This window comes from Nelusetta ayraudi, unplaced genomic scaffold (assembly GCF_046127955.1).
Source record: "Nelusetta ayraudi isolate G7.1 ecotype Tasmania unplaced genomic scaffold, CSIRO-AGI_Nayr_v1 ptg000006l, whole genome shotgun sequence".
NCBI classification, from domain to species: domain Eukaryota; kingdom Metazoa; phylum Chordata; class Actinopteri; order Tetraodontiformes; family Monacanthidae; genus Nelusetta; species Nelusetta ayraudi.
The window spans coordinates 7,336,650-7,362,630 of NW_027466056.1; the positions used below are offsets into that span (position 1 = coordinate 7,336,650).

Consider the following 25,981-nt stretch of genomic DNA (forward strand, 5'->3'; position numbering starts at 1 on the left):
AATACAACCTCTCTCTCTCACACACACACCCTCCCTCTCTCCCTCACACACACACTCTCTCTCTCTCTCTCTCTCTCTCTCTCTCCCTTACCAGAGGATTAAATGGAGGCTGATCTCCACATGACCAGAAGCTTAAACCCCTCTGCCACCCAGGGACCAGCACCATAGGGGCTGAAGTTCTTTCAGAAATAGACTGACACACAGAAAGAACAAAAGTAAACATGTGTCTGCACCTGAGAGGATGCAAATGGTCCTAACAGTTGCAGGTCACATTGCTGTTTGAATGCTGTTTGTAATTTATTTAATGTTTTTTTTATTAGACTAACTGTATTCTTAAACTGACTGAGGAAAACGCACAAAGAATTCCAATGTATCTGTTTTAACCTGCTTTTAACTTGTACAAGTGGCAATATCTATATATCTATCTATCTGTTTGAAGGTTGGCTTGCATCATGCACACGTATTTATAGACACATGCATGCATATGTATGTTACTTCTAAACAATACCTGATAATTGGTGATGAAAACTATAAATGTATTACATAATTGACAGCAAAAATATCAGTAATATAACAATATAACTATATCTTATTGTCTCAGTAATTGTTGCTACATTATTAGCTTATTTTAAGTCGTGAGTATATCTGTTTAAGTACTACTGGTGGATGATTTTGTTTTGTTGTAATGAAACTACATGCACTCAATAGAAGAAAAACGTCGAATTGTTTATTTATTTAATTTTTTTTTTCTTTTATTATTATATTTGAATAAAAATAGAATACTGCGAAACCGGAAACGCGTATACGGACCGTAATTGACGTCATCTCCCTTATCCGCTGCGCCAAGCTAACCAGCTATCCGGTGTCTCATAGTTTCATAGTTATTTAACTAATACTGAACGAGTCTGCCCTATGACAGTTTTCATTTTCGACCGACCACGTTCACCTTTAACAACTCGAGGAGGGATGTCCACGCAGTTTTGTACGTTCCCAATGTTTTGAGACGACACTTTAGCATCCCTGTGAGCACAACTTGCTAGCCAGCTTAACATAATTGCGGCTAGCCAAAACAGGAGACGCTTCACAACAGTCCTGTTGGTCGAAAAACGTCGTGCAGGGCTGTAGAACGTCGAGCCATTATTAAGTCATTTTCATAGCCCAATCGGTATGACTTGTTAAACAGGAATGCGTGTTGGGCGTTAGCCGAGCCCTTTCATTCGATACGGACGAGTGCCCGCCGTTGCCTAAGAACTGTCATTTTCTGTGATTCAGGAGATAAGACGAAGACACCCGTGAGTCGTGATGCAGCAGGTGGAGAACTGCGGCGAGGAGGCGACAGTGGACGTCCAGTTCACCGATCTGCCTAACGCCCTGATCGCCTGCAAAGTCCCGGAGGACCTGTTCGATGAAGACGGTCTGAAGGTGAGTCGAAAGGCAGTACAAATCGCTGCTCCTTTCTGCTAATCGTGCAAGTGCCGAAGTATGTGTATTTATAAATATTGCCTGCCGAATTGGAGTGTGGTGACCGCAGATTAGGAAACTGACATTTTGCATTCAGAATTTGTGCAAGAAAACGCTGCATCACTTTTTTTTGTTTGTTTATATTTTGTTTTGTTTTTAATTCTTTTTCATGGAGTTCAGCGTGATACTTTCCAGGCCCAGAAACTTCATATTCAACGCTGTTGCATTTTCCTTGGGCGTGTGTAATAAAAAAGTAGAACCACTAGGTGGAGTCACCAATGAACTAGTGCACTGGTTGTGACTGAGCTAACAGGAAGACCACTCACTCACTCACTCACTCATTCACTCACCCACTTACTGGATCCCTCTATCCCCTGAGTTATTTAATAGCCAAACTTTAGTGTCATTCTCGTGGATGAAGCACAAGAATGACATCAGTGCCCCTCTACCCCCAATACACACACACACACACACACACCCGAGCTGCGTCAGTGACTTTCCAATAATAGTGAGCAGCAGGCATCTGCTTCTATTTTCGTTCCGCCACACAATGGGTTTAAACAGAACATTTGTGGATGGTTCACAGGCGAGTAACTTATATAAGATTCTTGTGACAAACGGGTCTATTCTGGGGTTTTCAGAAATAATTATGGGGCCAGGAAGGCGTGTAGTCATCCGGTGACTTATTTTAGCCTCCGCCCGACGACACGCTGTCAAAGCTCTTTTCCAAGATGAAAGCATTAAGTATATGCATATTTGCAGTTGGGGGGATAGCAGCTGTTTGTACACTCATTTCAGCTTTTGGCAACCCCCCGCCAAAAAAAATAAATAATAAAGAGGATGACTTGATTTTCGCAGTCGCCACTGCAGTTCCTGGCGATGACTCTCTTGATTCAATAACGCGGGAACAATGCGGCTCGTTTCCAGGTAGCGGTGGAGCATCTGAGACACAGCCGACTCACATCCCGGTCGGAAAACTTCGCCCCCGTGGGCTGTTTCACAGCCCAAACCCAGAGACAACTGCCTCAGCTCAGGCGTGGGCAAACTATGGCCCCAGCCTTTTAAGCTCTTTTTTTTTTTTAGTGTTTTCAGAGTCGTTTCAATAAAGAGCTAAAAACCGTTGGGCTTCAAAGACACTGATTTTGTTGTAACTTTGCTTTGGTTCATTTTCAATTGACATTAAAGCCCAAGTTTTCTACATCTCCCATGGTGCATTTTTTTCTCCTATGAGGTGGTTCACCAAAACACTCCATCCATCTGCTGCTGCTCCGACCAAGCTCCTCTGTCAAATTTTAGACCCCATTGTGGCCCCAACAGCCAAAAGGTTTGCCCAACCGTGCCTTAGCTAGTTGAGTGAGTGTTTGCAGCACGCACAGGCCTTTTACATTTGAATGGGCTTTCCGTTTGTTAAGCTCAGAGGCTGCAGATGTCGGATCGCTAGTCCAAGCTGATGCTATTGGGCCAAGCGCTCTTCTTCTGAGGTCAGTTACACAAAGTAGGCAAACGTCCCCATTTGGTTCCCTGTGTTTGTTCTAAAAACATAATAACCCTTCCTCCGGGGGACGTGCTAGATAATAAGTTGCAAGCCGCTGGAAAATCTCAACACCCCGCTGAGTATCGTAAACGTTGCGCAAGTCCAAGGAAATGTTTCGCCTCCGCTAAATGACACGATTACCACGAGATCTCGCGTCTCTTCGTCTCGCCTCTGTTTTCCACTGAACCTTGAACTGAGCAAGTATATGCGGCCATCGACCACTTGAGATAACCCAGGATTTATAAGATGTTTCCATGACTATTGACGCTGGCTCGTGGTAGGCACACAAGTTTGCGTCAATGGATCAACCACTACCAATGCTTAACATTAATGGTTAGTGTTGTGGAAAAGAGCGAAGATGCCGATGCAGGAATACTGGGATAATAAGTAATTTAATCAACAAACAATAAAAAGGGGATCGGAGCTCCGAGGCACAAAACACAGTAAAATGGGAGTGCGAGTGCGAGGAGGAAAGGAGGAAGAAGGTCTCTTATACACTGGACTGGGAGGGGAAGAGATAAGGAAGGGAAGAAGAGGAAAACAAAGCACAGAGAATCAGCACAAGCTGACACATTTACAGCCTCCTCTGGTGGACCATGAGGAGAATGTCTCGAGAAGGTTATACTATGAAACGAACAGATTACACGTGCTACTAGTGATCATATGACACAGAATACAACATAATAAAGAATAACCCAAGAATACATATTTCCCATTACAGTTAGCGACCCTTTTGTTAAAAAAAATACCTTGAGGTGATGTTTTTACATGTGAAAAACCATCATAGCTGCTGAGGGTTCATTTTTATCGCAGTGGTTTTAAGAGGTTGAACTAGAGTCACAACTGGATTATTTGCAATGATATATAAAATATTAAAGTTCTAAAGTCAAATAAAATCAATTTTTACTTGTATAGGACTATTAATACAATTCTAATGCGGTTTACAACAGTTAAAAAGTGCCAAACAAAAGAAAAACATCCCTCTTGTTCCCCAAATATAAACATGAGAACCAATGATACGAGTGAGTGTCTTCGTACTTAGTCCTGCTTAAATGTAATACACCGCATACTCCCATCAATACTGTCAAAACTCAAAAATAAATGGCTATTTAAGACATTAGTTAACAAAGTTTTAATAAGTCCAATACACTGCGCATTTTTGCAGGCTCATCTAAGACATCAACGAGACAATAATCAAACAAACTATTAACTGAAAATAACATTAAACAGATTTACAGCATACAGATAAACAGCAAAACAATTAAACAGTAACGCACGTCGTTATCTACATTATAAATTGCAGATGATTTGGCGTTTTACCTTTACTCCTCCTTCCATTGATGGACCTCTGGGGCCACTTAAGTCTTTCCTGCTCTTACGAGTGCTTATCCAATCACAGTTCAGCATGAGGCGTAAGGCCAGCTAGCTGGATTCTGAAGGCCTTTGACAAATTTCATAGGACTGGTGGGTCTCGACCCACAACTGGGTTGCAGAGCTGATTGGATTGGGTTGCAGCTATGTTTCCCTTAAAAAAAATTTTTTTTTAAATGTTTTTAAAATTTATTTTGCAGGACACACAATTCAATTCAATAATTTCAATAACGTATTTAGCAGACATGATATATAACATGGGCTAGCATTTTTATTTTGTGGAGCAAATTTGGGTCGCGACTTCATGATAAGGAAAAAATAAAAATGTGGGTCCTGAGACGCCACCAGTTGAGAACCGCCACATCAGGGGAACATTAGTTTGAGGCCACCTAGTGGAGAAAGCAAGCAAGCTCCCGTCTCTGAGACTGTTCTGGTTAGATGGGCGACCGCGCCAGAGTAGCCAGCCATGCAGGCGTCTCGGCAGCGTCTGGCAACCCGGAACAGAAGCGGCCGACGGCGAGATGAAGCCGACCATGGACGCTGACGTTGCAGTGGGGAAAAAAAGGAGGAACTGCGAGTCAAAGCACAGAAGGCCAGTTTCCCCTCACGCAGACGGAAAGACTCACGCGTCAGCGGGATGTTCCACTGACGGCGCAATTAGGCAGGAACACAAGGTCATCTTTTTTTATATACAGTATATACACTACCAGTCAAAGTTTGGACACACTTCTGATTCTCTCATTTTCATGACTATTTACGATGTAGGTTGCCACTCAAGGCATCAAAGCTGCGAATGAACACATATGGAATATGTATGAAACCAAAAAGTGTATGTATATAAAATATAACAAAACATATTTAGATGTAGCATTTTTTATCTTTTTCCACATTAATCCACACATCTTGCTCATATATTTGATGTCTTCAGTTTGTGTCTACATTGTAGAAAGTAGTAAAGATAAAGAAGAAACAGGTAGTGTGTATTTATTCTTCCCCTGTAGAGGAATGAGTGGACTTCGGCGAGCTGGTTCAGCATGTCGGGACAGTGCAGAAGGAAAAAAAAATGAGGGCGTTTTAGTTGTTTGCGTCAGCCGCGTAGTGTCGAAATGTTTTTTTTTTCCGCCGTCGTACTTTTTCCTTCTGTTGTGCAATGATATTCTTATGCCAGGGCAAACTTATTTTGCCAGCAGCTTTTAAGGGTCCGGTGACTCCAAAGCCCTGCAAGGCGATTTCGATCGCTGGACACTTCACACGACACAAAAGTGGGTCGTGTAGCTGTTTTGATCGGGTCGCAGCTTTGTGGGCAGTTTCCAAAAAAAAATATATATATATATATTTTAAAATATATATATATCTATCGAGAACTTGTTGAGGAAATTCATTTCAATAATTCCAATAATTTATTTATTTACGAGCCAAATACACAAAACTGGTAAGTGAATAAATATGAGGCACCTGTTTCAGGTATTTTGTAGCCTGTGTTGTACTCTTGTAAAGTGTGTAAACTTTTTCTCATATATAGCACGTCCCACGTGTTGATTTATTGCATCTCCAAACCAACTTGACTTTATTTTAAATTAGATTTTTGGGGTCTTGTCTGTTTTGTGATGCCTCGCAACGGCCCTCTCGCTTCGGTGGAGAACGCGATCGTAAAAGTTTGCGAGGAGCGATGCACAAATAATTAAGATTGTAGATGTGCCATCACAGTTTCCATGAGAATAGGCGGGTCAGACACGGGCGAGGCGCTCCAAAACAAGTTTTAGGGCAAACGGAAAATCTGAGTCGCCTTGTTTTTTTGTTTTTTCGCTCATCAATGCACGCTGACTCAGGGCAGGGTGCGTTCAGGGACTGTCGTTATGCCATAGTTGTGTGTAGGCAGATAAAACCTGGACAAAGGGGGGCTGGGTGGGAGGGGGGGGGGGGGTCAATCCCAATCCATGGTGTGGAATTTTATTAAGGGCTGCTGTAGCCTGATGTTCTCTAAAGTGGATTTCTTTGGCAGGAAGTGGTGATTTGTCACTCCAGTTCTGCGGTAACGACTGGAAAAGGAGCAAGAAAATAATTGAATCCATCTCCCGGGAGTCACTTCCCTGTTTTGACGCTCTTATCTCCCTGATAGCTTTGGAGAAAAACAAAAAAAAAAGGAAGCCTCCCGTTGAGTGTTCTCAGAACCCGAGAGCATTAAGGCATCACATGCAGAGAGGGGAGGAGGGGAGGTCAAAGTTCAACGCGTCTTCACACTCAGCCGTCGACCCGCAGGCGTTGCAGGGATGCGGAGCCCCCCAGCAGCTGTTGGCTGAGCTGTGGGAGCTGTGGAGGAGGAGGGGAAAGAGCAACACCTGTCGCTCCCAAGACGTTTTGCGTTCACACGGTTTCTTTAAATTGGGAAGCTGTCGTCGTTTTTGTCACCCTCAGGTACATTGTTGCCCAAAAATTAATTTGCAATGACAGCGTAACACAAGATAGGAGGCTTAAAAAGGCTAGAGAATAGAGAAGAGCTAGAAAACAGCTGCACTAAATCCAAAATAGTGGCATGATGGCATTAGCAGTCAGTTTTAAATGGGAAGTTGTCGTTGTTTTTATCACCCTACAGTAAATAGTTGCCCAAAAATTCAGTTGCCCTGAGCGGGTAACACAAGACAGGAAATAAAATAAATTTTAAGTTAGTTATATCTAAGTTGGATGGTAATTTTTAGTGCATAAGTGCACAAATTAAAGTGTCGTGCAAAAAAAACAAATAATACAGCTACAATACAAAAGCAAAAATTGTGGAATAACAGTAGTCAAGCTAACGTTAGTTTACGTGGACTTGAGTGTCCCTGATGCCGTTACATCATTAGCTCGGAGTGCTAACCGTTGCTAACGACAACCTTATTAGCTGCGCTTCCATTACCCCTAGAATTGCGCAAAACCTAAATATTGCAATAAAAAAAAAACTGGTAATGGAAACACTCACACATGGCTAAAAGGTTTTGATGCTCTCCTCAGGTGTTTTTTCAGACGCATCGATAAAGTGGCATGAAAACGATTGGTCTGTCATTCCCTGGCTCGCAAGGGAAACGAAAACTTTCACTTTAGAAAATCTTCCATTGCGAAGCCATGTAAAACTAATGTGGGTTGGCCAAACCACATCACTTTCTCCTTGCCGTGCAAAGAAGTTGGGGACGCAGTAAAAGCGCCGCCGACGGTGCGTGACAGCGAGCTTTTGTGCTCTCGCGCGCACACACACACACACACACACACACACACACACACACACACACACACACACACACACACACACACACACCTGTCAGCCGGCACGTATCGCTTCTCTGGCTCGTGAGGGAATGGAAAAAATGGGAAGATGAAACAAAAACAGAAGGATGGAAAAAATGCACGCGCTCACACGGCCGCCGCAGCAGGGTGAGGCCTGGGTCTGGAGATGATTAGCACCTTACTTACACACACACACTCACACCCACACACCCGCACCCACGCATGCACACACACACACACACACACACACGGTAATGTTTAACATCAACAAACAACACTTACGCAAAGAGCATCAGCTTCACCGTCGGGAGGCTCACCGGCATTGCGGTGCTCACCATTTTTTCCACAAGCGCATTTTCCATCCCGCAATGCGCACACACACACACACAGAGGACAGCAATGTTAGTCATGTTGCAGTGCATTAACACCTGCCCTCTGCCAAAGATAGTGATCGCGCTACCGCAGCGCGCTGGGACAATCTTTTTGAGCGAGTCACTCGCGGATGGGCACGGTGTTAGCTGTCGCCTCACAGCTGCCAGTGCTGACGACGGTCACAACCACAACGTTTTGTGCGTCGAGTTTAATTGGGAGCAAGCGTCGGTCTGGGGTTCTGGGCCCTCCGCTAAAGGGCACAAAAAGAATCCCTCCACAGAGCCCTGGAAAACCGGGACACATCATTGATTGCGTCTTCATTTAAGATACTCTGTGCACTTGCTCGTATTTTTCTTCTACAGACACGTTGAAACATGTAAAAGTACGAAGACGGCGTCTGAAATATTTGTGTCTCTTATGGAAGGAAAATACTTGCACTACCAGTACCAGTACCATCCTTCATACAAAATATTGTATATATAACATCACATATTTAGGTATTTAACATCTTTTTCTTTTGCCACATTAATCCACATATCTTGATCAGATATTTGATGTCTTCAGTATCTAAAGTGTAGAAAGTGGTAAAAAATAAAGAAACAGGTGTGTCCAAACTTTTGACTGGTGGTGTACCATCGTCAGCAAGGAAGAAGAGGAACGCACTCCATGAAAACAGGCCTGTTGTGTTACTGTTACAAGACATTGGTAAAGTGCAAATGATCTTCAATGTGCTTCTTGGCTTTAACGTTTGCAGTGCGTAAAGGTCTGGGTAGGGTTTGGGGGAGTAGATCGAACAATCAAATACATAAGATCCTGCTGCTGGGATGTTTGTTTAACTTGTTTGAATCTGAAGCTAAGCTCTCATGTTCACTTATTGAGTGACTAATCCAAGTTGAAACACCAGGGCGTCCGTTTAATTAGGTTATTTCTCTTCCTGGTTGAAACGGAAACGGAGGCCTTGATTTGAGGCCGAGGTGACAGAGGTGACGCTAGCTGCGTTTCCATTACAGTTTTTCGCAAAATAAAAGCGATATTTCAAAAAATTCGACAAAGTACCCTGTACCCCGTACGTCACATTCAGTGACGGTGTAAATGCGTTTCCATTTCACTTTTGCGATATACCTCGAAAACTATCCGTCTGGAAAAGCAAAAAATATAAGAGCTTATAAACCTTTTAGCGATATTTAGGAGGTTTTTCCAAGTTCAGGTGTTTCCATTACCATTGCGCAATTTTAGGGGTAATGGAAACGCAGCTATTGTTTGCTGGCCGTCGCTTGCATCTCAATTGGCCTTTCGACGCGCTTTCTCACCACAACGTAAACCGCTGCTTACGCTAGCCGTCCACACTCGGCTGAGCTCGTGAGATTTGTGTCCGAAGTTGTCGCTCGTAACTCGATAGTGGGAATTCTTGCTTGCCCCCAATGGAAGTAATACTTAGAGACGGTGAGAGACTCCCTAGTGCTGTTTGTGTCCCTTCTGTTTGTGAAGATTAGCTGTTCGTGCAGGTTGTGTTTTGGAAACAATGAGCTGATTATTGCTCAGGTTGTTGTTGCGTCTGCGTCCACCGCCTCGTTCTCACGCTGCTCATCGTCGAGAGATTTTGTTCATTTGATTTGTTAATTTGTCGATTTAATTTGATTAATCGATTATTTTGCTAGACAAAAAATAAGTATGATGAAAAATGTGAATAAGACTTGTTTGAAAATGACAAACAGCCGTCTTGTATTCCAGAAGCATCCTGAATGATTACTGTTGTGCAAAAGTTAAAATATATAGGAAAAAATGTCATTACTGGCGTCACGTGTTCAGGTTGCTTCGTCTGCTTTGATTGCTGCATTCACATGCCGCTAATCGTTGAGTGGTTTTTGTTTTTGTGATCCATTTATTAATTAATTGCTTGAATTGGCAGAAAAAATGTGAATAGGACCTGTTTGAAAATGTCAAACAGCGTGTCTTGTATTGCAGAAGCATCTTAAATAAAATCAAGCTTCGACTCAGGAAAAATGTGAACACTATTTTTTTTTAAACTCCATTCAAGTCGATTTGTCTCAGCTCTCCCGTCCTCTCTGTAGGTTCTAGTTTTTCTAGTTCCTGCATCAGAGCAGCAGTTACTCATCTGTGTGGTTTTCAACCAAAGCAATTACACGCGTTATCCTCTTTGTGTGTGTGTGTATGCGCATGTGTGTGTCCTGACGCTACATCAGATCCTTGAATGCCCGGATTTTGTGGTGACACATAGCAATTTCTTTTTCCAGTATTCCAGAAAAGAACAGTTTGCCTAAAAGAAAAAAATCATGTTACATGAAAGGTCAGTGGGATATTTTTGGGTTGCTGTATTTTTTTCCGTCTACCAAATATGTCTGGAGCATTGAAGTGGAAGCGTCGCACTATTGCACGGGTGGGCAGATTTTTTGACTGGTGAGGCCACAATGTGGGGTCTAAAATATGACAGTGGGGGCCGAAGCAGCCGGAGCAGATGGATGGAGGAAAAAATATATTGTGGGATATGTAGAAAACATGTTGCTTTCATATAATAGAAAATGAACAAAAGCAAACGTACAACAAAATCAGTGTCTTTGAAGCCCCACAGTGTCTTTATTGAAATTAAAAATGGATGAAATGCAGCTATTTTATGACAGACTCAGACTTACTATTAATATAATTTCTTCAAGTTTGGCGGGCCGGATTAAAGAGTTTAACGGGGCACATGTGGCCGTCGGGCCGTAGTTTGCCCACGCTGGCACTACTGTCTTAACAATAAACGGGTAACCGCTCCAGACGAGTCGAGTGGATGGGTTCACTTCCTGTCTCGGGAAGATTGTTTTTTAATCCCTGATGCGTTTGCAAACATGTCATTTGTCTTTGTCGCAAGCCGACACCTATACTTTACGAAGTCAGGGTAGCAATTAGCTTAGCAGCGAGGTTGTAATTAAGTCTTTTTTTCAAGGCATATTGGGATCTTGGGGGTTCCAGCGCTGTTTAGAGGTGAGACGTTTTGTGTGTGGAGAGGAAAAAAGGGCTCATCACAACTTTAAATTTGTTATTTTGTATTGCTAAATCTGATTGGCCACTTGTTCACCAGGCGCTAAAGGGACCCAATGCAGCAGATTTTTTCTTCATCAGGTTAAATCTGGTTTAAGAATCATTTTGGTGGTGAGAGTCTCTGGAAGGTTGGACGCAAATTCTGTCCATCACTTGAAGTTTGACTTTCCTTTTTTTTTAATTGCTGTTTGAGCCAGGTAGCCGGAACTGCATTTTATAGTATTTATACACATCACTGTTCTGCATTTGCTATACTAAATACATAATATAAAGTTTTTACTGTGCGCAAATAAAAAAAACAAAGAAAGTTATCCAATTAGCTCCAAAGACATTGGCCAACAATGTATTGCAATGTTTTTGTTTAGCTGCGCCTGGACTTTTTCTACCATTTTTTGATTCTGTTGTTGTTGTTGTTTTTACACCCGAGTCCGACTTGCTAAAGTTAACGCAACCAAAAACGCTCTAGAGGTGCGTTTCTTCAAGAACAATGTAGTTTTGAAACCAGAGTCAGAACAAGCTGGCTTTCCGTTGTAGTTTGTTTGTTTTTGCAAAACTAAGGCAATTTTTCAACAATGTCGGTGTAGTACAGTTATGACTTGCAAGCGTTTCCATTTTTTGACGTGTCGGACGTCTTTGTCTTGTGTTTCATTGTGACACTTTTGCGATACACCCTGTGTCAATACGTCTGAAGCAGTGCCCCATAAATTATTCTTACTATTTTTATTATTTTGGAACTTGCAGTTTTCCCGTCACCATTTTAATCGCTTTGTATGTTTTGCATTTCTAAGGTCAATGGAAACTCGGCTGCTGTTTACTTTGTTGTCCTTTTCCGATGTGAATCACAGGATTCCCGAAACTGCCGTGGACGTTTTAAGAGCGCTGCAATCTTTTTAATTAGATTTTTGTTATTTTCAAATAGTCAGGAAGCAGGGCGCCAACGGTTCAGTTGGCAAACGCTCCGAGGAGGTTCCGTGCGAAGAGTCGAGCCCCGGTCGCTTTCAAAGCGCGGCTCACGTCCAGCGGCGGCCACCCAAAGAAAAGAAGCGTTTAATTACATGCACGCACACAGGTGCAAAATGTGCAATCGCAGCTTGGTCTTGTTTTCCTTGCCGAACACACGCACACACACACACACACACACACACACACACACGGAACGCTTGCCCTGCACTAGAGGGTCTGCTATTTATACACCATAAAAGCATGTTATCAAAGTGCATACTTTCCACTGCCCCGTCTGCCACCTCCCACCCGCCACCTCTCCCCCTGCTCCATCCATCAGCTGTCCTCCTCCCGCCGTCTCATCCATTCTTACTGAGGGCGACATGTGTTTTCCACTTCTCGCCCGGGAGTCGTGCGTGCGGCTGTGCAGGCACAACTCCGCCGAGCCCAATCTACAAAACGAGAATGTAATTCATAAAAAAAAAAAAACATTGAATAGCCACAACGTCCACCACCGTTCAAACGTTTGGGGTCACCGGCTCATTTCTGCATTGAACTCCATTATAAGCAGTTTTATGAAATAATGATCTTGAATGCTCTGCGTTCATTATGAGTGCACGGAAATGAGAAGCGAGAATGTGCTTAGCAAGTCTGGGAACATTTTAGTGTTTAATATAAACAATTTCCAGTGTCTAATTAAAAGTGAATTCCGAGCGTGCAAAGACTCTGTGTGAACCCACTAAAAGTTTTAAAGAGCCTAAAACCTAAACCACGATGCTTTGGTCCATCTCGTTTCAGCACAACACGACTAAGTGCGATTATAATAAAAAAAGATTCTTTTTTTTAAGCTATTTTGAAGCCTTCAACTTCTGACGGCCGCAAATTGCACACTTGATATTCATTCTCCAGTCCAGAATCACATTCAGTTAGACAGTCAAGGCAACAAGTGTCAAAGCCATCCCATAATGTGTCCAGCACATCCTGACTGGTTTTCGTGCACTAGTGTTGTTCTTAGAGCGTTCAAGTAGATCGTTTCATGTAGCTGCTTTTAATGGAGGTCAATGCAGAATTGAGTCAGTCGCCCCAAATTGTTGAATGATAGTGTACTGTGTATGTGAGTGTATATATATTTTCAGTGGCATTATTTTGTTTATAATTATACATGTTTCTCTTTCTTTTCATTATGTAACATCACGTAATGGAAACGTGGTTGCGTCTCACTCGCATTTCTGAGTGATTGCTCAATTTCTGAAATTTTCTTTAACGCAGTTTCCCGTCTGGCGTCTCCCTTTTTCAGCGCAACAGACTTTTATCTCTCTCCCTCTCTCTCCCTCTCGCTTCATCTTCCGCTCCCCCCCTACCCCCCCGTTCCCCGCACCCCAGTGCCTCTTTTGAACATATCGGCCAGCGGATTAAATGTTTGCTCAGCGCTTGTGCCGCTGTTTTCCACTATCTCTCCTTCACTCACACGCTCACTCTCTCTGCACACACGCACACACTCGCACACAGCAGACACAACCCCACCTCCCCACCCCTACCGCAAACCCCCACCGTCCGCGCGATTGGTTGGCGTTTTTTTCTGTTAGTCGGTCAGTCAGAGGAGGAGAAGGAGGAGGAGAGGGGGAAAAAACTAGAGCGGCCCTCCCACTTTGGCTGCCGATTGGCCGGCGTCACAGGAGCGAATGAATGGGAGCAGCATGAGGAGAGGGAGGGCATTGTGGGTAATGCGTCATTGCTGGCAGGGGCTCATTTAAGTGTCTGTGGAGCAGCAGCAGGGAGAAAGAGCGAGAGAGGATAGATTTCCTCCACACTCAAACCTCTGGAAATTTCTCCGGGGAAAGAGAGAAAAAAACCAGCGTCTCACCCACCTCCAGGCTGACGGTGGAGGGGTGGTAGAGGAGCAGGAGCGACGCCCGGGGAGGACTGAGGGAGAAGCTGTGCATCCCGATAACCTTGGAATCTGGGTTAGGAGGTTACGAAGCGAAGCAAGGTGACTCGCTGGTGAAAGGAGGGGAAAGAATTTTAATGAAAAGGCGCTTTTGCTGAAGATCCAGGAAACGGAGGGCGGAGGGGAAAAACAGGAAGCGTGAACCTCAATCTGACTCACCCGTCACGCTGGGGAAGGCAACGCACCTCCGATTTCCCCCCTCCTCGCCATCCTCACCGTCGCCGCCGCCGCTGTTGTCCCGCTGCGCCCTGAGCTCCGCCGTCCGCTGGAGGAGGCTCCGGCTCGCCGCCGCTGCGCCCGCCGCCATGCACATCAAGACCACCAAGTGCAACCGCTTCTGCCTGGTGGCGTCCGTGGCCAACCAGGAAGTGTTCAACCGTCCGGAGGCGCAGGTAAAAAAAAAAAAAATTAAAAGAAGAAAAATTACGCAAGACGTTGAGAAGCGTTGGACATGCAGCACCGACCGAGATGATGTCACTGTGATGTCATCGCCGGTCGATTTTTTTTTAAATTATTATTTCTTTTAATTCATCGAAGATAAGAGGGCAGTTATAGACAAAACACCTGGCTGGGAGTGTCGCACCGCTCACCAGGGAAGAGGCATCGGCGGCGTGCCAGTGACCTGTCCTGACATCACAATGGGCTGAACTGCGCTTCAGTGTGTTTCATCCTTTTTTGAGCCAAGGTGCATTTTTTTTACATTGGAAAAAAAATCCCATGGCACACCACCATAAAATTGCACTTTTTAGTTTTATAGTGAGAATGTAGTCTCTTAGTTTATTTACACTCACTCGGTGTGAAACCTGCACACAAATGATATCCTGGGGAGGAATTGACCTCCTTACCTTTTCACAATGGAACGTTATCATTTTTTTACACCAAGTAAGTGAAATTGGTTAATTTCTCATGACACAGCTGACATTATCTCACGATAACACTGGTGTACCGCCGCACGGTGGTTGAAAAACACTGCTGTAGTTCATTGACAGGATAGTGATGTACGTTACAAAACACACTGCCAAGTCATGTTCCGTTCTCATGCTGCGGCACCTTCAAATACTGCGTCCATGCCAAAGGTTTTGCAAACGCCAACCAATTCATGCGTGGAAGCAACTTTGGCTGTAAGAAGTACTGTAACGGACTATTTTTTTTAATGTAAGATGGTTAGAATTTTTCTTCTATAACAGACACACAAATACTTTAGATGTGGTCTTTGTAACTTTCCATGTGTCCTTTCCATGTACCTATTAAATGACGCAATGAATCAAGCTTTGAATTCAAAGAATGCGAAGCTCGAACATGTCGCGACTCGGTGCGCAAGTGCAAGATTTAGTGACTCTTCGCCACGGTATCGCACGCCAACAGCTCTTGGCGGGGGGCAGGTATGACTCGTCAAAATGCTATTTATAGCGCTCGAACGCCTGCGACCTCGGCAAGTTTGATGCAACCGGATCCGACTTTGATGGAAGACGTGGTAATCGGCGGGATTAGTTGATCCCGCCCACCACAGAGTGATGTCATCGAGCTGTCATTATTTGTTAATTTAGGCCGCCGACCCGTTATTCAAGTAAATTCCCTAATCTAGCGTCAGCTCACGCATCTCCTCGCTGCCTCTGATTAAAGTATCATTCATCAAAATGAGGGCAGGCAACTGGTTCTGACTGGTATTTTCACCTTGATTGACGAGAAGTTGGGAGCGGACGATATCGACTGTCAAAACCGCCCAAACCGAGTACATAATCAGTCCTGCGAGCTCGGTCAAGAAGGTGCACGCTGAACCAGTCGGCGTCTCTGTTTCGGAATCATCAGTTGATGACATTTAAGCTATAAATATTGTTTGGAAGGATGTGGCTCGAGGAATCGTTGCCGCAGTTTCAATGATCTGGCTTTGCATGTCAACTGTTTCAGACAAATCCTGCCAGATGACGTGTTTTCACTTGACTCTCCTTGCAACCGCTCAGAGCTTTAGCGACCTGGCCAAGCCAGGCGGCAACGGCTCAAGATTGGCCCGACTTCGCTCAAACACTTCCCAACGGTTCCTATGGATACGTGAGATGCATCCCGAGGATCAAGGAAACGCCCACAAAATTACGGCCAGTTTTACTAAAGATTAGACCGAACCATAACAAAGAAATGGCTAAAATTTGACCTGGTTTGGAACGGCTCTTTCTGTATTGACGTCCTATCAGTTTCAGTCTTTTCTTTTTTTTTTTAGTGGTCCCTGCTGGCCAAATGATAGAATGCAGGTTTTTGGGCCCTTCGGGTTCTCCTCTTTTTTGAAACAATACATTTAGGCCACCTTTATATATCCATCCTTGACCCCCACTGTTGGGTGTCATCTGGATAGGAACCACTGGCGAGACCGCCCCCTGGCTGTCGGAGCGGCGGCATGAAAGACCTGCGAGTGGAAAGACTGAGTGGTTTCTCACTAATGAATAGATGCTTTCTGCCGGCAGCTCAATTAAACCGTTGTCCATCTGGATGGCCGCGGCTCGAGGGTTGTGGGTATGCGAGGTATGCAGCCGGCTCGAGTGTCACTCAGTCGTGTTGTAGTACTGGAGATTGGTCTTGGTCTCAAGACCACTTTTTAAGGGTCTCGGACTTGGAGGCATTTTTACTGGGCAGACTGGGGATTTTTGATCAAGACTGGTTGGGACTCAGCCAAAACTACAATCACAGATAATAGCGTAAAAGAATCCAGCTGCTAGCATTTGCCAATTGTTAAAGAAAGTTATTAAAAGACACATTGCTGAAAAGAGATTTTGCTGGTCGATCTAGAAGCAAAATTGAATTAAAAAAAAGATACTGGTCTGGTGTTTTTTTCTGTTATGTTGTTATTTCTCTTTGATATATACAGTCTTGGTCTTGAACTCCGACTGTCTTGATAATGTCTTGGTCCCGGTTGGTGCGGTCTTGACTACAACACTATCACTCAGTTTGAGCCACGTGTGTGTTTTCAAGCCGAGGTCGGCGCCGTTTCAATGTTTTCTTTTCTCTTTTTGCGACAATTAGCACCGAGACGATCATTTAGGAATTGAGGGCATAACTCTGTGACGCACACACTGGAATGCTGCAGCCCATAATAAGCGGGGAGGACTGATATGGCGTCTGCTAATAGATGCTATTTTTATACGTTTTATTCGCAGCCACCTTGAGTCTCCTGTCTGTATTCACGGCTGCCTCATGGTTCAGTATTTATAGATAAGAGGAAGGAAGGAACGCCGGAAGGCAGACGCCGCTGCTTTATTTTCTCCCGTTTCTCCGTCTCGCCTGCCGATTCCGATCTCCAATCTCATCCTTCCCCGTCTCCTTCCAGGGTAGTTTCGAAGCTCTGTTCCGCTCGTTCGACCCGGAGGTGACGTTCCAGTACTTCAAGTCTTTCCGGCGGGTCCGGATCAGCTTCGGCGACGCGCTGGCGGCGGCCGAGGCCCGGCTGCGGCTGCACAAGACGGACTTTAAAGGCAAGGAGATGCGGCTGTACTTCGCCCAGGTGAGGCCCAGCGCCACGTCGCCTCTGACCCAACACCAACACCAACACCAACGGCTTCGTCCGCTTCGTTTGGCCCTTTTGTAGCAGCTGCAATTTTTGGTCATTTACAGTAACAGTACCAGACGAACGTTCACACACCACATTTCCTGGACTGTAAGTCGCTCCAGAGTCACATCAGTCAAAAGAAAAATATATATCATTTATTTTAAGTCACACTGGACTACAAGTCACATTTATTTCCAAATGTATTTCACAAAATCCTCCTCCTTCCCCTCTTCCTCCTCCTTTCCCTCCTCCTCCTCCTTCCCCTCTTCCTCCTCCTTTCCCTCCTCCTCCTCCTTCCCCTCTTCCTCCTCCTTCCCCTCATCTTCATCCTCCTTTCCCTCCTCCTCCTCCTTCCCCTCTTCCTCCTCCTTCCCCTCCTCCTCCTTCTTTCCCTCCTCCTCTTCCTCCTCCTTTCCCTCCTCCTCTTCCTCCATCTTTCCCTCCTCCTCCTCCTTTCCCTCCTCCGGCTCCTCCTACTCGTCTGCCTCCACCTCCTCCTCCTACCCCTCCTCTTCCTCTTCCTACTTTTCTTCCTCCTTCTCCTCATCCTCCTCTTCCCTCTCGTCCTTCTCCTCCTCTTCCTCTTCGTGCAGTCCGTGCACATCGGGAGTCCTCGGCTGGAGCCTCCGAAGCCTGATAAACAGTTCCTGATTTCGCCGCCGGCCTCGCCACCAGTGGGCTGGGAGCAGTCCCAGGACGCCACGCCGGTCATCAACTACGACCTGCTGTGCGCCATCTCCAAGCTAGGCCCAGGTGATCGGATTCGTCACGACACAACTTCGCGCCGGTTCCCGTCGTCTGTCCAAATCTTGCAACGGAGGTGTCAAATGATCAACCCAACTCAAGGTCCTTTTCTTTTTTGCCCGCCAATCTCAGGGGAGAAGTACGAGCTCCACACGGCCACACCCACCACCCCCAGCGTGGTCGTGCACGTGTGTGAAGACGAGCACGGCGGTAACGGCGGCGGCGACAGCAGCTCCGCCCCCGACGACAGCGACCAGGACGACAAGCCCCGCCCCCCGCGGCCCAAGATCGTCCAGACGCGACGCCCCGACTTCACGCCCAGAGTCGAGCAGTGAGCGGCGTCCCTCCGCTCCCCCACACCCCCCCGGGAGGCGGCGGCTGTACAATTTCACCCTGCTGTGATTGGTCGGGAGGCCCGGCGCTGCTCTCATAGCTGCTGAGTTGAGAGGTTTGAGGACTTTTGAGAAAAGGGCGGCGCACGGGCGCTTTGCGAGTGTCCCGTAGACGAGCATTTCATTGAGACGGAGGGAGAAAAATCAACGAAACACACAAAACATAGCGTTTGCATGCTGCATTCAAGTCTCACGGGGACACGACAGGATTTTTTTTCCCCACCGAAAAATGAAGGAAAATTGTTTAGTTTGCTGAATAAAATGCGGTGGTTGAGCACGGAGCTCAGGCAAAGTTTTAAAATGTCGAATTGTAAAGAGTATAAATGGTGATGTTTTAGTGAGAATTGAGAAATTTGTGGGATTCTTTTGTTTTTTAGAGTTTTTTTTTTTTTGTTTGTTTTTTGTGATGATACTTTGCAAAAACAAAATTGAAAGAACCTGGCTTGACTATGGCTTCTTTTTGGTGTGAGCAAACGCTTTGTGATGGACAGAAAAAAAAAAAAAAAAAGCAACGCCAGTCGCTCCCATGTGGCTTGAGTGCAGCATCACTCCCACAATTCACATTTGCGTTTGCCTCGTGTTGAGCTATACAAAAAAAAAAAAAAAAAAAAAGAAACTCTTAAAAATTGTCTTTATTTTTAAGCGTACCTTAACGAAGCAGGAGCTACGTGTACGTCAGCATCACCCCCCCGGTGGTCACTTTGGTACTGCAGTTCTCCGTTTTCACGCTTTACTGCACAAACGGTGTTCCATTTCTTAACTCCCCCCAGGCTCCGTAGTTCGAGGAGTCGTTATTTACGTGGGGGCTGGAGGGAGGGGGGGGGGGGGGGCACTGCGCCCTGTCTGTCCCGTGTTATTGACGTGTGTCGTGTGGTGAAGAGATGTCGCTTGTCATTTCTCGAAGATCATTCGCGGCGCCGGAGTGGCGTGTTTTTTTTGTTTTTTTTTTGTTCTCAGACGGCCGCAGCTACGCAACGTTGTTAGTTTAAGAGTAAAATGAGAAAAGCCGATACAGGGCTTTCGCACTTGGGCTGAAAAAAAAAAAAATCCAGAGAGAGTCATTGCCCTGTAAGAGTGCTGGTGTTTTTGTGGAGAGATTAGCCCGTTTGCCTATATTGTCCATGTCTTGTTGTAGTGCGACAGGCCTGTTTGCTTGTACAACACTTGTGTGTAGGAAAATATGCATCAGAAGCATGTGTGAGGCCTGTGTGGGTCTATTTCTGTCCTGACAGAGACGTCAACCGTCATTGCCTCCCCGTCGGTGGCGGGGGTGGGGGGATCAGAGGCACTTTTGTCAGTGTTCTGTAGTGGTAATATAACACGTCACACACTTATTGTTTCTGTCTTTTCAAAACTTGTAAAAGTATGTAGAAATTTGAGTGTCGCCGCAGCAATATGATTTTTTTAAAATTATTTTCTTCGTTTTTTCGTTATTTCAGTCTCTAACCCGACGGTTTGACGATTTCTCAGCCGACATCTTCGCCTTAGCTTTTAGCTTCTTTGGGCTCTGACGGCCGTACTGCTACCCATCGTGGGGTGAAACCGTGAAGTCTGTGCCGCATAGCTCCACGTTAACTCTTGGAATGTTTGTTTGCTCAGCGAAGGGGTGGGGGAAGTATGCAAAAACCATACAATTTGTGTTTCTTTGCGAATAAATCGCACAATAGACTGCGAGGTGAAAGGGGTTACTGCGAAGATAGCTGACACGGTACTTTTTTCTTTTTGCTGAACACAGAGATGGAATCTGTCTTGGGATTCCGTTCCTTTGCTTTCGTTTGACTTTGGTCGAAAAGCCTCCACCAACACACAAATGCTGCTACCAAATCATCCCAGTGTTAATCAGCTGTAGATTTCGACTTTTTCCCGACCCCGCCCTGTTCTCCATACACCTGTGGAACCACACGTGTTTTGCGTGAGGCCCATTTTCCGCAGTCAGTTTGGCCCATTCCTGGTTTCAAGAAGGCAGTTTTGTTTTTCACCGCACGCTCCCAAGATGTACAATCAGCATCTAAAAATACCACTTAATATGGGGCTTCAAATATAAATGGAGCTGACGGCGCTTTTGTTCAACGTCATCGTCTTCAAAAGGGGGCCGCTGTCAAGCCTCACTGGAATGTTACAGCACTTGTCAAAAGTGGATTGTAATTAACGAAGGGGATTTTGTTTTGTTTTTTATTTAAATTGAGTTGTTTTGCGAGCTTCTGCTTTGGTTTTGCGAGGCTCGGATGTCGAGCTTTCCTTTTGCCCCCTTCGAGGACCCTCGCCCCCCAGGAACTCGGATTCTCGGTGTGACGTGAAAACGTGGAAGCAGCACTGTGAAGCACTTGACGCACTGCCAGCAAGTCTGATGAAAAAGCTTGTCTGTCCCATATTTTAGGATGGGAGGTTGCATAATAAGGCTCTCTTCGGTTTAGCTACTTTTTTACTACTGCCATTTTTAACTCATTTATCTTTGTGGAAAACAAGTACTTGACATTGAGTTGACGTTAAATAAACGACTTGACCATCAGCCTGCCTGCGACTGTTTTTTTTTTTTTTTTGTAAATGTGTTTAATAATTGGAGATAAAATGTTTTGTTTTCCCTTTTTTTCAACCGTGACTGTCTTTTGGTTGCATGTCAAGCCCTCCTTTTAAAAGCAGTGGTTTCCATGTACGTGACGACCGTCAACGTGTCTGGTAAAAAGCCTCTAAGGTGGAGGAAACCGCTGGGAATTTGAAACCCGTCCTCGTCCAGCCGTGGAACAGCAACGCCCTCTACTGCATTTAAAGAGAATAACTTGTTTTAAGGGACTTGCATTAATTCTATTATCCGTCATGATTGGTCTGAAGGGCCATAGTTGTAGTTTTTCCCTCATGAAAATGTCAATTTAAAAATGACAACCGGTCTTGTCTCTGCTTTCATACAGCAAACTTGCTTTCTTTTGAAATCAACTTTGTTGCTTAATCGTTGTAGTTCCAGGTTTGACAATCTTCTTGACTTGGGGTCATTGAGAAAAATGTATTACATTTTAGCTGAACTTTTAATGCAGAAAAGTGTATTCAAAAATGTTCAGTAAAATCTCAGAGAATTTGACAAGGTTATAGTCGGTGCCATTGAGCCATTCATTTTTAGCTGAGCTCTTGAGGGAAATATTTTTTAGGGTTTAAAAAAAATGGGAAAATAGTCCAACTTGCACACGAGAGTTTACCCTTAATTTCTTAATTTATTGAAAAACTGCACAGCAAAGTGTCCCAGGATTTGAGTTAATTTGTTGCCATTTCAAACAGGAAAGCAATGACATTTTTTTTTTTATATGAATATTTCATACCTAGAAATGAATAAAAAGTAGAACTTGCAGGATCTATAATTACAATAAAGTAGTTCAACAGTGACGCTTCCCAGGAGTCGCTGTTTGTCCACTGTCGCTGGCTTCCTCTGTCCTGTTGTTAAGCACATTATTCATCAGGTTCATCAGTACAATAAACATTTTGAGAAATAAAAGAACTTCTGCCAGAGAATCATGATTTTAATTCTAAACAAAATGAAAATGTGCAGCCCTATTTTACAGTCAAGTTCACATTTCCCTCTGAACTTTAATGAAATCAGGGTGGATTTAAACTACAGGCCTCAACACCGGTTTCTGATTCGGTAGAAAATACACAAAGTGAAGACATTGGCTTTCATCGCAAACTTCAAGAATCTGGGTCACAGTGTTGACAAGAATGAAGCACATGTCGGACTGCTTTGTTGAAAAGTTATATTGTTTGCCAGAAAAGGCGTTTATTCCAAAGTTGTTGTTTGGGTTTAGTCACATTGTCAAAGAGCCCACGACAGAAGGAATATATATTCAAAAATATTTAAGAGCTATAAAAGCATGTGCATGACAAAATACTGTGGGTTGAGCGGGTGAAATGAAGATGAGGATAAAATCATAAATGGAACAGATGTAGTAAATTGTAAATTAACTGTATGTGTCTGGAAATATAATTTGTCATGATAAAACCTGTTAATTAGGTTACAGTTTCAAGATTCAGAAATAATAAATGACATGTATTGTATACCATTGACCGTACACAAAGCCTTCATTCATCTGCTGAGGGACTCTTTGAGCTGGTGGTACATCTTCTGATCCATTTTGGAAACGGACGGACGAACTTTGTCGAAGGCGCCGTCAAAGTCTCCCTTGCTCACTTTGATGTCGGCCACGCGGCCCTCAGAGGAGGAAGAAGATGCATGAGCGGGAAAAGCATCTGTGGGGTCCCCAGACTTCAGGTGGGCCCTCAGGGCGTTGACAGACGCCTCCCTCACCAGCGCACTGAGATCGGCACCGGTGAAGCAGTCGCAGCGCTCGTCGAAGGCGATCTCTCGGAGGCAGACGTCCTGCTCCAGCTGGGGTTTGGTGCCTCCCTTGGTGATGGTGAGCAGGATGGCGTGGCGGTCCGCCGGAGGTGGCAGTCCCACGTACAAGGTCTTGTCGAGACGACCCGGCCGGAGTACCGCAGGGTCGATGATATCCGGCCTGTTGGTCGCCGCCATGATGAAGACCTGCTGTCGGGACTCCAGGCCGTCCATCTCGGTGAGCAGCTGGTTGACGACCCGCACGCTGGCGCCCGACTCGTGGCCAGAGCGGCGTGGGCACAGGGCGTCGACCTCGTCAAAGAAGATGACACATGGCGCCGAGTTCCGTCCTCTCTGGAAGACCTGCCGGACGGCGCGCTCGCTCTCGCCCACGTACATGTTGAGCAGCTCGGGCCCTTTGACGGAGATGAAGTTGAGTCCCGACTCGTTGGCAACTGCCTTCGCCAGCAGTGTTTTCCCGCAGCCAGGGGGGCCGGCCAGCAGCACGCCGGCGGGGGAGCTGAGTCCCAGGGCTTGGAACTGCTCTGGGGAACGCACAGGGGCCAGTATGGCCATGGTGAGTTCCTCTCTGATGTCCTGCAGGGCGCCCACGTCCTCCCAGGTGACGTCGGGGACTGTGGCAAAGCCCTCCCTCTTAGCCGACGGCTGGACGTTGGCCATCGACGACTGGAAATCTGACATGCGAATGGAGAGGCAGGCCAGTTCGTCTTGCGGCACCGTGTCTGTGTTCTTCAGCAGGCTCATCAGGTTCGACAGTTCACCTTGCAAGCCCATCTCGTCCTGAGCTCCTGAAGTCTTCTCTGCCGGTGGCTCTGTCGTCTCCCCAATTTTAGCCACGGTGTGTTCGCCGCTTGAGAGCATCTCTTCTGGACCGTGACCCTCTGATCTCTTCTGTACCTGGAGTAAAATCCTGTTCACTGCGGACATGGCGGCTTCACGGCACAGCGCCATGAGATCGGCGCCGACGTACCCGGGGGTGAGGTGCGCGAGCCGGTGGAAGTCAAAGTCCTCTCCGAGCTTCAGCTTTCGACAGAGGGTCTTCAGGATCCTGAGGCGAGCCGCCTGGTCGGGGATACCCAAGCAGATTTCTCGGTCAAAGCGCCCGGCCCGGCGGAGGGCGGGGTCCAAGGAATCCGGCCTGTTAGTGGCCCCTATGACCAGGACCTGTGCCATCGTTTCCCCGCTGTTCAAATCGTCCATGCAAGTAAGCAGCTGGGCCACGATCCTCCTTTCCATGTCCTTCGAGGCCACCTCCCTCTTCGGGGTGATTGCGTCTATCTCGTCAATGAAAAGGATACAAGGGGCCGAGCTCACGGCCAGGTCAAAGAGATCTCTCAGCTTCTGCTCAGACTCCCCGGACACTCCGGAAACTAACTCTGGGGAGGACACCCTCAACAGGGGGAGCCTCATCTCCCCTGCCACAGCCTGGGCAAGCAGAGTTTTCCCGCAGCCAGGGGGGCCGTGGAGAAGAAATCCCCTTGGGGGGACCACTCCCAGGTGCTGATAGACCTCTGGGTGACGCATGTGAATCAGCAGCTTGCACACCTCCTTCAAAGTTTCATCGTTACCTCCAACGTCTTCAAAGGTCAAAGAGGGATACTGCAGCTCCGGTAATGTCGATTTAGCTACAGCTTTCTTTGAGGTATGAGATGTCAATGGTTCCGTGGAGCTCTTTGTCTTTTTTTTGTGCTTTTTTGGCAATTTTTCAGCCTCCAACATGGACCCGTCGCTCTGATTCATCAACAAATTATTAGTCTCCTCAGATCCGTCACACAGGTCAATAACGTCCACACTGTCTTTCGCGGGCCGTCTGCCTTTGTCAATGAACCAGCCTCCGGGGGACACGAGTGTGCTCGAGCTTGGAGTTGGGTTGGACACCATACTGGAACTGTTGGCAGCAGGCGGATCTTTCTTGGACGAGCCAGAGCTGGAATCTGGAAGTCCTTTCTGGTACAGGGACGTCAGAGAGCTGTTCATGTAACTGGTGGGAGCGCTCTCAAGACTTTGCTCCTCGTTCAAGACGGAATCGTCCGAGGTGCTGCCGCTTTCGCTTGCGTCTTTATGGCTGTGCTTGAATCTCTTCTCCAAGTGTTTGCTCTCCAGATCGTTGAGGTCAAACTTGTCCATGATTTCCGCGTAGGCTTTCTCTACCTGGATCCTGAAAGCCGTCTTGTTTCTTCGGCCATACTCCATTCTGAACAGTCTTTGGAGTTCAACGGCAACGACTGTAATGTCCACATATTGGCTGCTGTGCGACGCTAAATACTGCTCCAGCCTCTGCTTGAGTCGAGCGTCGACAAAGCCTCGACCTCTGTTCTTCGTCTCCATCCTGAATAGAGGCGTTGGAGGAAGAGCACCACCACGACTTTGCAATGAAACGCGCTCGTCAGTTCATCGTTAATGGTGCCGGTACCGCGGTTTAGGTAGTGTTGCAAAGCGTGGAAGGAGGAGACGGTCAGGCACAGACGCACACACGTCCACACGAATACCGGAATATTCTGAATATCCTACAGCACACATCAACCTTTACAAAGCCCGGTTATACGGCTGCTAGTGATCGATCATGAACAAATAGAAGCCACACGTTACCTCGCCGTCACTTTTGAGTTGACGAACAACAAGAAATACTAGGGGCTAACAGAACCGCGCATCCGTCCAAAGCCATGTGCGCAGCTCGGTGTACTGTCAGGCAAAGTGAAACAACAAAAAAAACAGGCGCTGGCTGATGACGTCACATCTAGGCGACACAAAATCTTAAAGGTACCCTTCATAATTTTCGGCTCTTAAAACATATTTGACGAGGTTGTTGGATTGGTTTGTTCCAGGTGTTCTAAATTGACTAATTATAATACTGCACATAAGCAAATATCTTTATACTTGCGATCTAACTAAACCTTTAATTTAGTGTTTAAAATGTGCATCATTATAAAATATGTAATTTTCATGATTATTTTCTCTCAGCTTTGGTGTATAATATGTACTTACTTACTATATTTACCAAAGCTTTAGGAAAGGTTTGCAATTGTTTTAAGAGAGTGTTTCC

General features: G+C 45.7%; 2 protein-coding genes across 4 annotated transcripts; one reads left to right on the plus strand and one right to left on the minus strand.

Moving 5' to 3' along the window:
• Window positions 1-824: 824 nt before the first annotated feature.
• rcan1b (regulator of calcineurin 1b) lies at window positions 825-21,108 on the plus strand. Of its 3 annotated transcripts, none has more exons than XM_076017546.1 (5): window positions 825-982; window positions 1,273-1,422; window positions 17,245-17,418; window positions 18,057-18,216; window positions 18,340-21,108. In XM_076017546.1, exons 2-5 carry the CDS (start codon window positions 1,303-1,305, stop codon window positions 18,540-18,542), a joined length of 657 nt encoding a protein of 218 aa, XP_075873661.1. In that variant the 5' UTR covers window positions 825-982; window positions 1,273-1,302; the 3' UTR covers window positions 18,543-21,108. The 3 variants fall into 3 exon arrangements, with proteins under 3 accessions (XP_075873661.1, XP_075873662.1, XP_075873663.1); XM_076017547.1 differs by lacking the exon at window positions 825-982 and adding an exon at window positions 1,018-1,165; XM_076017548.1 differs by lacking the exons at window positions 825-982; window positions 1,273-1,422 and adding an exon at window positions 13,727-14,320.
• On the minus strand, window positions 20,758-25,641 carry nvl (nuclear VCP like). The gene has a single exon (XM_076017543.1). The coding sequence runs from the start codon at window positions 25,264-25,266 to the stop codon at window positions 22,666-22,668; it is 2,601 nt and encodes an 866-aa protein (XP_075873658.1). The 5' UTR covers window positions 25,267-25,641; the 3' UTR covers window positions 20,758-22,665.
• Between the last annotated feature and the right edge of the window lie 340 nt (window positions 25,642-25,981).